Here is a 12,836-nt window from a genome sequence, read left to right on the forward strand (position 1 = left end):
ACTTTGTGAAGGCTCTCAATAGCATAGACAGAGAGAGAATGGGTTGAATTTTCTTGCAGCTGTAGGGACCCTGACCGTGGGCCTACGTAGCTTATCGGAGCGCTCCTGTTCCCAGCCCAACTCTTCATCAGGGAGCCATCCCAATGTTGTTCTCCATTATTTTCCTGACAGCCTTCCCTCAAATGCCATTTCCAAGGGGTTGGGAAATGTAACTAGTTGTTTGCACCTGTGGCTTGTCCGAAAGCAGGGACATTCAGTATAAATTAGTGACTGCAAAATCTGGGAGGAATTTAGGAATAACCAACACGTTTAAAAGAAAAGGAAGAGTTGGATTTATATAGCATCTTTCGCAACCACAGAGTACCCTGAAGCACTTGACAGCCATGCTCTGATTCCCTGGGTTCAAATCCAGCCATTAAAAGTCTAATGATGACCATGAAACCATTGTCAATTGCCGTCAAAACCCATCTGGTTCATTGATATCCTTCAAGGAAGGAAATCTGCCATTCTTACCTGGTCTGGCTGAGATGTGACTCCAGACCCACAGCAATGTGGCTGACTCTTAAATGGCCTCTGAAAGGGCCTAGCAAGCCACTCAGTTGTATCCAACCACTAAAACTTTTCAAAGGAATGAAACCAGATGACCGACCCGGCATCGACCTAGGCACCTGAAATGACAACGGCAAACCCAGCCCTGCTGACCCAAGGCCTCCTTACTAATATCTTGGGGGGCTTGTGCCAAAATTGGGAGAGCTGTCTCACAGACTAGTCAAGCAATAGCTTGAAATATTCATACTTACAGAAGCATACCTTATGGACAAATGTCCTAGACACCACCATCACCATCCCTGGGTATGTCAGCAGAGGTGGAGGCATACTGTTATAGAGTCAGGAGGGAGATGGCCTGGGGGTCCTCAACATCGACTCCGGACCCATGAAGTTTCATGGCACCAGGTCAAACATGGGCAGGGAGATCTCCCTGCTGATTACCACGTACCGGCCCCCCTCAGCTGATGAATCAGCACTCCTCAATGTTGAACACCACTTGGAGTGGGCCATCGGCGGCAGCAGAATTGTACTCAGTCACAATCTGCAACCTCATGGCCCGGCATATCCCCCACTCTACCATGACCACCCAGCCAGAGGATCAACCCTGGTTCAATGAAGAGTGCAGGAGAGCATGTCAGGAGCAACATCAGGCATACCGAAAAATGAGGTGTCAACCTGGTGAAGCTACATGTGTGCCAAACAGTGGAAGCAACATGTGTTAGACAGAGCTAAGCAATACCACAACCAACAGATCAGATCCCAGTCCTGCAGTCCTGTCACATCCAGCCGTGAATGGTGTTGGACAATTAAACAGCTCACTGGAGGAGGAAGCCACCACAAATATCCCCAACCTCAGTGATGGAGGTAACCAGAACATCAGTGCGAAAGGTAAAGCTGAAACATTCACAACAATCTTCAGCCAGAAATGCCGAGTGGATGATCCATCTCGGTCTCCTCTGGAGGTCCCCAGTATCACAGGTGTCAGTCTTCAGCCCATTTGATTCACCCCGCGTGATATGAAGAAACAGCAGAAGGTACTGGATACTGCAAAGGCTATGGGCCCTGACAATAATGTGGTAATAGTACTTAAGACCTATGCTTCAGAGCTTGCCGCACCCCTAGCCAAGCTGTTCCTGTCCAGCTACAACCCTGGCATCTACCCGGCAATGTGGGAAATTGCCCAGGTGTGTCCTGTATGCAACAAACAAGACAAATCCAACCCAGCCATTTACCGTCCCATCAATCTACCCTCGATCATCAGTAAAGTGATGGAAAGGGTCATCAATACTTCTATCAAGCGGCACTTATTCAACAACAACCTGCTCATGGACGTTGAGTTTGGGTTCTGCCAGGGTCACTCAGCTCCTGACCTCATTACAGCCTTGGTTCAAACATGGACAAACGAGCTGAATGCCAGAGGTGAGGCAAGAGTTACTGTCCTCGACATCAAGGCAGCATTTGATTGAGTATGGCATCAAGGAGCCCGAGCTAAAATGGAGTCAATGGGAATCAGAGGGAAAATTGGTTGAAGTCATACCTGGCATAGAGCCAGATTGTTGTGGTTGTTGGTGGGTAATCATCTCAGCTCCAGGGAAACACTGCAGGAGTTCCACAGTGAAGTGTACTAGGCCCAAACATCTTCAGCTGCTTCATTAATGATCTTCCTTCAATCATAAGGTCAGAAGTGTGGACGTTAATTAATGATTGCACAATACTCAGCACTATCCACGGATCCTCAGATAATGAAGCAGCCCCTGTCCAAAGGCAGCAAGACCTGGACAATATCTAAGTTTGGGCTGACAAGTGGCAAGTTACATTCGCGCCACACAAGTGCCAGGCAATGACCATCTCCAACAAGAGAGGATCTAACTATCATCCCGCGATTTTCAATGGTATTACCATCGCTGAATCCCCCACAATCAACATCCTGGGGGTTGCCACTAGCCAGAAACTGATTTGGACCAGCCATATAAATACTGTGGCTACAAACGCAGGTCAAGAGGCTAGGAATCCTGTGGTGAGTAACTCACATTCTGACTCCCCGAAGCCTGTCCACCATCTCGAAGGCACAAGTCAGGAGTGTGATGGAATACTCTCCGCTTGCCTGGATGAGTGCAGCTCCAACAACACTCAAGAAGCTCGATACCATCCAGGATAAACCAGCCCACTTTATTGGAACCTTGTCCATCAATATTCACTGCCGCCACTATCACAATGGCAGTCGTGTGTATCATCCACAGGATGCATGCCGGAACTCACCAGGATTCTTTGGACAGCTCCTTCCAAACCCACGACCACCACCATCTTGAAGGACAACGGCAGCAGACGACATGGGAACACCACCACCTGGAGGTTCCCCTCCAAGTCACTCACCATCCTCACTCGGAAATATGTCGCTGGATCAAAATCCTGACACTCATTCTCTAACAGCACTGTGGGTCTACCTACACCTCGTGGAGGGCAGCGGTTCAAGACGGTTTACCACCACCTTCTCAAGGGCAATTGGAGGTGGGTAATAAGTGCTAGCCTAGTCAGTGAAGCCCACATCCCTTGAATGAATATCGATTTTAAAAAAGGACCTAACTTTTTAACATGCTCGGGACTGGAAGTGGGGAAGGGGGTGGGGAAAACGGAGCTTGATTGACAGTCGGGCATCACCCAATTGTCAATCAATCCAATTTTGCTTTCCAATTGTGCAGGAAAGCAGTAGGTCCCAAGGATGGATGTGTTGGCCGGCGAATGGCTGGAGCATAGAGGCAGGTCATGTGGTGAAACCTCCAGGAATACATTTAATCACAGTTGGCAACTCTCTGTGATTTGTGTACAAGGTCATCGAGGTCCCTCTGAATACCCCAGTCCCTCAATGTTCAAAAATTCTTCTGCTCTTTTGCAATTTTCCCTGCCAAATAATTTCACATATATTAATATCTCAGGTGGCTTGTGGTCCAAATCTCGCCTGATAGCACCCCTGCGAAGCGCAGTGGGACTTCTTTAAAGTTGCTATATAAATGCAAATTGGTGTTGTTAGTCTTCAATAAGATCTTTAATGTCTGTCCAAACCACCTGGACAGACAACTGGGGTCTCTAATTAACATTCCCCCCCCCCTCCCCCCCAAAGTGGCATCACTGACAGGTCAGGACTCTTTAGGCAGTGCACCGAAGGGTTAACTTAAATCACAGGCTCACGTCCTGGAGTGAGGATGACTCAACAAGCTGAGAATAAGCATGAAAATGGTTCTGGCTCTTATAGCGCTGGCTCACCGGAGAGTGCATTCCAAGGCTGTGTCAGGAGGATGTATGTACCTTTAAGAAATGGGTGTTTATCAACTAGCTGCAGTGATGTCAGTGTGTGGGTGCAGCTGGGCTGTCTGTCTGTCTTTTACTTTCATTTTGAGCTGGCAGCTGCAGTGTGTTTAGTTTCAGAGTTGGAGAGCTGCATGTGAACCAAGCAGATGTGTGTATTGATCTTTCTCGCCACAAGCTAAAGGATGTCTTCAGCTCATTGATGATTTCAAAGTAATACCTGTTTCTGTAGAGAATTTAAACCTGCTGTCTTTATTTTAAAAGGGAATAACTTATGGATGTTGTTTGGGAAGTTATTAAGGGTTATCTATAGAGTACTGTATATTTTGGGCGAGTTGTCAGGGTTGGTAGTTGCTAAACCATTTACTGTGTGTTTATAAAATGTTAACTGGATTCATAGAATAAACATTGTTTTTGTTTAAAAATACTTTAGATCTCTGTTGCATCACACGTGTAGTGTGGGCCCTTGTGCTCCCCATCGCCAAATTCTATTCAAAGTTTTTTTTTTAATATAAATTTGGTGTACCCAATTCATTTTTTCCAATTAAGGGGCAATTTAGCGTGGCCAATCTACCTAGCCTGCACATCTTTGGGTTGTGGGAGTGAAACCCACGCAAACACAGGGAGAATGTGCAAACTCCACACGGACAGTGACCCAGAGCCGGGATCGAACCTGGGACCTCGGCGCCGTGAGGCAACAGGGCTAACCCACTGCGCCACCGTGCTGCCCAATTCTATTCAAAGTTGTGGGTCAGGTGCACTCTATGATATACTTTGGGGTTCTCTAAACCCTGGCCCATAATAGCTGCATGAGTACAGAGTGACTTTAATGCTGATTTCTTCTTGGAGTAGTTCTGGGGCTGGTCGACATCTTGCATTGATTGACAAAGTGGTTAATCTCATTAATATTCAAACAGACTTTGAGCCAGATTGGATCTTGTGGGACTGTAAATTTGATGTGGATCTAGGTCAGCTGCCGTCTATCATTCGTGCCCTGCGCTGTCAAAGAATCTGCTGTCACTTAACTTTTACAATTCTCGTTGTGCTCACATGCCCTACAAGTGGCTTCAAAGTTTACACACTTTAATGCAGCGACAGTACAGTAGTGATGTCACTGGACTTGTAATCCAGATGCCTACGTTAATGCTCCAAACGTACGGGATCAAATGACAGCTGGTGGAATTTAAATTCAGGTAATAAGTCTGGAATATAAAGCTAATCTCAGTAATGATGACCATTCACGGCGCCGAGGACTCGGGTTCGATCCCTGCCCCGGGTCACCGTCTGTGTGGAGTTTGCACATTCGCCCCGTGTCCGCGTGGCTCTCACCCCCACAACCCAGGGCAGGTGGATTGGCCACGCTAAATTGCCCCTTAATTGAAAACCAAATGAATTGGGTACTTGAAATTTATATTTGAACTTTTTTTTAATGAAGCAATGATGACCATGAAACGATTGCCGATTGTTGTAAAAAGCCGTCTTGTTCACTGAAGGGAATCTGCCATTCTTACCTGGTCTCACAGCCTACATGGGACTCCAGATCCACAGCAATGGAGCAATTTCCTCAGTAATGGCTGAGTAAACCACTGCTCCCCATATCCCTTGAAAGAATAAAAGAGTTGAGAAGCATTGTGGGTTGTTGAGCTCTGAATGCACCGCTGGAAAAAAAAGTGTGGATGCAGATCCAATCCTAACTTTAAGAGATAATTGGACATCTAAAAAAAAAACAAATTGCAAAAAGAGCAGGTGACTGGGACAATTGGATAGCCCTTTAAAAGAACAGGAATGACCTTTTTATGACCTAGGCAGGTGACCTAGATCCACATCAAATTTACAATCCCACAAGATTCAATCTGGCTCGAAGTTCTGTTTGAATATTAACGCGATTAACCACTTTGTCAATCAATGCAAGAGTAATACAGGTAGGAAACTATACCTAGGCTTTGCTTGAGGCATAACATTCCCAAAACTTCGAGTTGTAACACTTTGCCTCTGAGTATTTCAAATCTGCTTATTTGCATATCTGGGGGAGGATTAGCTCAGTTGGCTCGGTGGCTGCAGTGTGACGCCAACAGTGCAGGTTCAATCCCTGTACCGGCTGTGGTTACTCATGGAGGTTCTGCCTCCTTGCCGTGCCCCATGCTTGCAGAGCGGTGGCCCTCAAGCAACGCTTGGCCAAAACGTCTCTCTCTGATGGAGGGAGATGTCTATGGACTATGGCTAGATACTTCCATTTCTGTAATGTTCTACTCATGTCTGGTCCTTGAGCTGCAATGAACCAATCTTCTCTTGGGTTCTGACTCTGCCCACCTCACCAGTGGTTACATAACATTAAAGTAATATCACCAAACTGGATGAAACCCTGATTTGAGGAGCTAGTGTCTCTATTCACTTCAAACAACATAAAAAGGGACAATACCCAATTGTCGCGAAATAAATCAATAATTGCCTTGGTAATAACCAGCTTTCACAGCAGGTTTACAGGAGGGTTCCCAGACATTCTAATCCTAAAGTTGCTGAATCAATAGTACAGATCAATGCATGGAGGTTTCGGGAAACACCTATCTGGAGGCAAGGGTGTTAAATCCCTGCAAATATGAATTCATAAAATCTATCCAGACAAGGTTAGGAAGGGTTACACAGCCAAGGACAGTGGATTGGATTGGATTTGTTTATTGTCACGTGTACTGAGGTACAATGAAAAGTATTTTTCTGCGAGCAGCTCAAACAGATCATTAAGTACATGAAAAGAAAATAAAAGAAAAAGAAAATACATAATAGGGCAACGCAAGGCCCATAATGTAAATATATCGACACCGGCATTGGGTGAAGCATACAGGAGTGTGGTATTAATCAGGTCAGTCCATAAGAGGGTCGTTTAGGAGTCTGGTAATAGCGGGGAACAGCGATGGAGTTAAGCTACAGATCAGCCACATTGTGAATGGTAGAACAGATTTGAGGGGCTGAATGGCCACCTCCTCATCCTTTGTTCTCAGTGCTGGAGAATCCCTCGCTAGAGTTACATCACAGTCATTTATGCAAATTGGCAGCAGAAGCTCGAGTGCCTCGAAACACATTTAAATACTTTTCCGTCTTGTCACATCTTTTTCTTCTTGCATCCTACAGGATTTAGGCGCAAAATTTAAACGATTTAATGAATGCGGAATTGTTGACGGGCACCACCTGAAAGGGGGTAGGGCAGAAGGCCCCTAGGAGCACCATTGCCTCCGGGTGCCCCTCCGAGTCGCGCACCATCGACTTTCAAGTACGTCACCCTGCAGCCACCATCGGTGGGTCAAAATCCTGGATCTCCCTCCCTGACGGCACTGCAGGAGCACCTGTACCACCACAGGGACTGCAGTGGTTCAAGAAGGCCGCTCTCCACCATCTTGCCAAGGGCAATTAATGACGAACAATGCTGGCCTAGCATTCATAACATCCCAAAAATTCATTTTTAAAAAGTAAACTGTTTTCCCACACAATTTATGCCAAGGTCATGATGCAGGTGTTTTAATAAGATGTCACATTTAATAGACAAATGTAAAAAAATGTATTTCCAGATAATAGAACATAGAACATAGACCAGTACAGCACAGAACAGGCCCTTCGGCCCTCGATGTTGTGCCGAGCCATGATCACCCCATTCAAACGCACGTATCCACCCTATACCCCCCCCCCCCCCCCTTAACCTTACTTTTTTAGGACACTACGGGCAATTTAGCATGGCCAATCCACCTAACCCGCACATCTTTGGACTGTGGGAGGAAACCGGAGCACCCGGAGGAAACCCACGCACACACGGGGAGGACGTGCAGACTCCGCACAGACAGTGACCCAAGCCGGGAATCGAACCTGGGACCCTGGAGCTGTGAAGCATTTATGCTAACCACCATGCTACCGTGCTGCCCTTATAATACGATAAAATCATAATTAATCGTAATTCAACAACTATCAGGTGTATTCGAATCTGTTGCTTGTAGATCTGGGCACAAACAAATTAATTTGGAAGATGATCAAACCTGACCTATTGCACGTAGCATCGTTGTGTGCCTGATGGTATTTTTAGTGGTTTTCTGTTGCTTATCTCAAGTACATTGCATTGACACATGATGCTTGAATTCTATGAGCTGCTGCAATCCTCAAAGATTAAAAAGTGGGCTGTGGGATAACTGCAAAAGGACGATGCGCTTCTACGCTCATGTCAGCTGGCAACTTGGTGAAATGAAGATAGGTCCCCATCAGTCGTATCATGTGTTTCTGAGTGAGTCCGTAGTAAATGGCTTGTTATTGAATTAAAATTAAAATATCATATTCAGTGCTCCAGATTGATTCATTTTGCTCCATATAATTTTAATAGGAGCCGGGATTAAATTGTCCGATCGTCCCATCGGGAAAGGATGCGATGCACCAGATGTGAGATGGCATCCAGAGCAGGCTGTCTGTGGGAGACAGCCTCTTCGAACGGAAGCTCCCAATCAAGCGGCGCACGATCAAGGAGGCCGTTTGGCCCATCGTGCTTGTGCTGTGCTGGTTCTCAGAAAGAGCTATCGAAGTAGCCTTTCCCACGTGACCCTGCCTTTATAATTCCCCTCGGAAAGTTATCGTTGTTGAGTCTGCTTCCAGCACCCTTTCAGGCAGTGCTTTCCAGATCAGTTCACGCTGTGAAAGTGAAACAAGTGAAAAAAATTCTCCTCATCTCCCCCTCCAGTCACTTTTCCTTTGGCCAATTATCTCATATCTGTGTCTCCTGGTTACCGGCCCTCCTGCCAATGGGAGCAGTTTATCCTCACACCTCCATCACCAATCCTGTATAGTATTAAATATTCCTATTAAATCTCCCCTTAATCTTCTCTGTTGTAAGGTATTAAGGGGAAAAGATTTTAAAGCTCCTGCTCAGTCAGAAATCTGCTTTGTGCAGCGTTAAGTAATAAAATGGAGACCTGATTTCTCTCAAATGGGCTTGTACTTTTCTTGCGCAGAGCGCAGGGGGAAAATCTTCCGTCTCTTTCTGAATATTTTTATTTGTTTTGTTAATTTTCGGGGATCTGGCCTTCGCTGGCTGATTTTGCCCCAGCGACAGTGAAGGAATGGCGATATATTTCCAAGTCAGGGAATGGTGGGGTTCCCAGGTATCTGCTGCCCTTGTCCCTCTAGATGGTAGTGAGGGGGCCGGGTTAGCTCAGGTGGCTAGACAGCTGGTTTGTGATGCAGAGCGAGGTCAGCAGCGCGGGTTCGATTCCCGCACCTGCTGAGGTTATGCATGAACGCTGCCCCAGGCGTGGTGACCCTCAAAGGGGAAAGTAGCCTATGGTCATCTCGGACTATGGCGACATTACCTTGCCAGGTGGTTGTGGTTGTGGGTTTGCAAGGTGCTGCCTAAAGGTGAGTTCCTGCAGTGTTACCTTGTAGATCAGGGGTGGGCAAACTTTTCCGTGCAAGGGCCACATTCAGAAATTCACAATTTTAAAGGGCCGCATAGTATATTAAGTAAAATAATTACGTCACCCGGTTATAAGACCATAAGACCATAAGACATAGGAGTGGAAGTAAGGCCATTCGGCCCATCGAGTCCACTCCGCCATTCAATCATGGCTGATGGGCATTTCAACTCCACCTACCAGCATTCTCCCCGTAGCCCTTAATTCCTCGCGACATCAAGAATTTATCTATCTCTGCCTTGAAGCCATTTAGCGTCCCGGCCTCCACTGCACTCCGCGGCAATGAATTCCACAGGCCCACCACTCTCTGGCTGAAGAAATGTCTCCGCATTTCTGTTCTGAATTTACCCCCTCTAATTCTAAGGCTGTGCCCACGGGTCCTCGTCTCCTCGCCTAACGGAAACAGTTTCTTTGCGTCCACCCTTTCTAAGCCATGTATTCTGATTCTGGGCGCCTCATATAGGACATAGAACAGTACAGCACAGAACAGGCCCTTCGGCCCTCGACGTTGTGCCGAGCAATGATCACCCTACACAAGTCAACGTATCCACCCTATACCAGTAAGTAACCCAACAGCCCCCCCCCCCCCCCCATTAACCTTAAAAAAAAATAATATATATTTTTTAATGACTTGGTGGGCCGCATAAAGACCTTTGGCGGGCCGCATACGGCCCGTGGGCCGTAGTTTGCCCACCCCTGTTGTAGATGGTACACATGGCTACTAATGTTCGTCGGTGGTGGAGGGAGTGAATGTTTGTGGAAGGAGGAACAATCAAGTGAGTTGCTTTGTCTTGGATGGTGTTGAGCTTCTTGAGTGATGTTGGAGCTGAAAGGGGGGAGTTGCACCCCTGACTTGTGCCTTGTAAATGGTGGACAGGCTTTGGGGAGTCAGAAGGTGAGATACTCGCCGCAGGACTCCCAGCCTCTATCGTTGCTTGGCTCTTCTGTGGCGCTAATTTTGGCATGCCAACAGAAAAAGCAAAAGGTTGACTTGGGCCTGAATCTTGGGCCTGCTGACGTTGAGCATCCATACAAGGGCATATAAGGAATACAAGGAATTCCATACAAGGAAAGCTGTCTTGGAGAGCTGTCCGCCAATCAGATTGGCCAACAGCTCTCCGGCCTTCTCCAGGCATGGCGCTGCAGCGGCCTGAAGAGACACAGCAATTCTGTGCCTGAACCTAAGTCCGAGGACCGCACTTTGGTTGTGTACCAGGGCTCCCGGGGTAGGAGGGAGAGGATACCCTTGGCGGGGAGTGGGGAGGGTGGGGGTGGGGGTTGTAATCTCAGTGTCGGAGGGTATGCAAGGACCAGAACTCCCAGGTCCCTGAGACCATAAGACATAGGAGCAGAAATAGACCACTCGGCCCATCAAGCCTGCTCCGCCATTCAATCATGACTGATATTTTTCTCATCCCCATTCTCCTGCCTTCTCCCCATAACCCCTGATCCCCTTATTGATCAAGAACCTATCTATCTCTGTCTTAAAGACACTCAGTGATTTGGCCTCCACAGCCTTCTGCGGCAAAGAGTTCCACAGATTCACTATCCTCTGGGTTGAAGAAATTCCTCCTTATCTCTGTTTTAAAGGATTGTTCCTTTAGTCTGAGATGGTGCCCTCTGGTTCTAGTTTTTCCTACGTGGAAACATCCTCTCCACGTCCACTCTATCCAGGCCTCACAGTATCCTGTAAGTTTCAATAAGATCCCCCTCTTCCTTCTAAACTCCAACGGGTGCAGACCTATAATCCTCAACCGTTCCTCATACGACAAGCTCTTAATTCCAGGGATTGTTCTTGTGAACCTCCCCTGGACCCTTTCCAAGGCCTTAGATATGGCCTTTCCTTCCTTAGATACGGGCCCCAAAACTGCTCACAATACTCCAACTGGGGTCTGATCAGAGCCTTATACCATCCCAAATTTGAAGGTGTCTTCAGATTGATGTGCCCCTCACACCCCACCCCCTCCACTCCCCTTCCTGCCCAAGATCGAGGTGAAGGCTTCTGTTTGGCACCCTGACCCAACCTAAAAATTGAAGCTGGGGTGGAAAAAGGCCTTAATAGGCGCATGGGCAGGCTTCTTATCCGAGGAGTTGCCTGTCCCACCATGAAATTGCGTCTGGGTTGGGGCAAGCAGGTTCCCAGAGGAAATCGCTTCCATGCAATTTTATGCTCCCCACCCACCTCAAAACCGGCCCGGGTTGGGTGGCGGGGGGCGGGGGTGGGGGGGGGGGGGGGGGGGGGCACTGGTGGTGCGAGTGGTGGCGGAGCGTAAAGTCCTGGCCTTGATTTTTAAGCAGAAGATACAAACCCCAAAAACGAATACAATTCATGGCTAATATCAGCAGTGGACTAGCCAGTGGGTCGAGGACGTCTGCTGCAGAAGACATAGGATTAAACGTCGGGTCAGACTGAGTAAAGGATGATGGAAGATTGGGATGGGACGGGGTGTGGGGGGGAGGGGGGGGGGGGGGGGGGGGCGCGGCATCATCGACTTGAAACGTTTAACTCCGTTTTCCTGTCTCCGCAGATGAGGACAGGGAAACTCAGCGGGTCTGGCAGCATCGGTGGGGAGAGAAACAGAATTAACATTTCAGGGGCAAAATGAAAAACGAAGGAAGTCGGTGATAGGCTGCAGGGCAGGAGAGATTTAATAGCTAAAGGTTTCCTGAAGCAACAGCTGGAGAGAACGGAAATGGGTAGAGTGAAGAAACAAAGGTTGTGTCTAAATTAGGTGTGAATGGCAACATAAAAATCCTCTGAATGCAACATGAAGGGATAAGGAGAGAAACAAGGCACGATACAGCAGAAGAAGAAAAAAAAACATAGGACTTTTTTGATGTCTCAAAAGTGAGACAAAGGTCTCTCCTCTTCTGCTATTCCAATGAAGATATATCGGTTCTCTGTTGACATTTGGCAACTGCGATCAGCTAGACAGGGCACAAAAGTTACAAGCCATGCCAAATAGGCCCTGTCTCCCTTGCCCCTTGCAGAGGTGTTAAGCTGTCAAGACTTTCAGGTATTGGGCAGGAAGTGACTTACCCCTGTGGTGTGCTCAGTTCCAGCGATGCCACACACGGTCAATTGAACTGGCTCTCTGCGTTGGAAGGTGATGTTTACTTCTTCCCCTAGAAGGCAACAATTAGAACTTACAAACTAAAACACATCGCTTCTGGTGGCACAAATCAGGTCACTTGTTTTTTTCAGAGGATTCTGAGAAACAACATTCGCGCCACACAAGTGCCAACAATGACCATCTCCAACAAGACAGCGTGCAACCAACGCCCCTTGATATTCAATGGCATTACCATCACCGGATCCCCCACTATAAACATGCTGGGGGCTTACCATGGACCAGAAACTGAACTGCGTCAGCCCCATACATTTTTTGGTTATAAGGGCAAGTCAGAAGCTGGGAATTCTGTGGTGAGTAACTCATCTCATAGCTCCCCAAAGCCTGTTCATCAACCACAAGGCTCAAATATATTGGTCATTTATCTCTCCCGACCTTCAATTTTCTCTCTGTGCTGAAGAAGGCAAATAAGATC

The 12,836-nt window shown here is 47.4% G+C and overlaps 1 protein-coding gene across 4 annotated transcripts in view; it reads right to left on the reverse strand.

Annotated features, from left to right (window-relative positions):
- The window catches only part of LOC119970129 (paralemmin-2-like), a 446,039-nt gene that overhangs the window by 178,733 nt on the left and 254,470 nt on the right, over positions 1–12,836 (reverse strand). For all 4 annotated transcript variants that reach the window (XM_038804197.1, XM_038804199.1, XM_038804200.1 and 1 more), the window contains one exon: positions 12,331–12,416. In XM_038804197.1, the coding sequence (XP_038660125.1) occupies positions 12,331–12,416 (86 nt within the window). The remainder of the gene's footprint in view (positions 1–12,330; positions 12,417–12,836) is intronic.

This window comes from Scyliorhinus canicula, chromosome 8 (genome assembly GCF_902713615.1).
Source record: "Scyliorhinus canicula chromosome 8, sScyCan1.1, whole genome shotgun sequence".
NCBI lineage: Eukaryota > Metazoa > Chordata > Chondrichthyes > Carcharhiniformes > Scyliorhinidae > Scyliorhinus > Scyliorhinus canicula.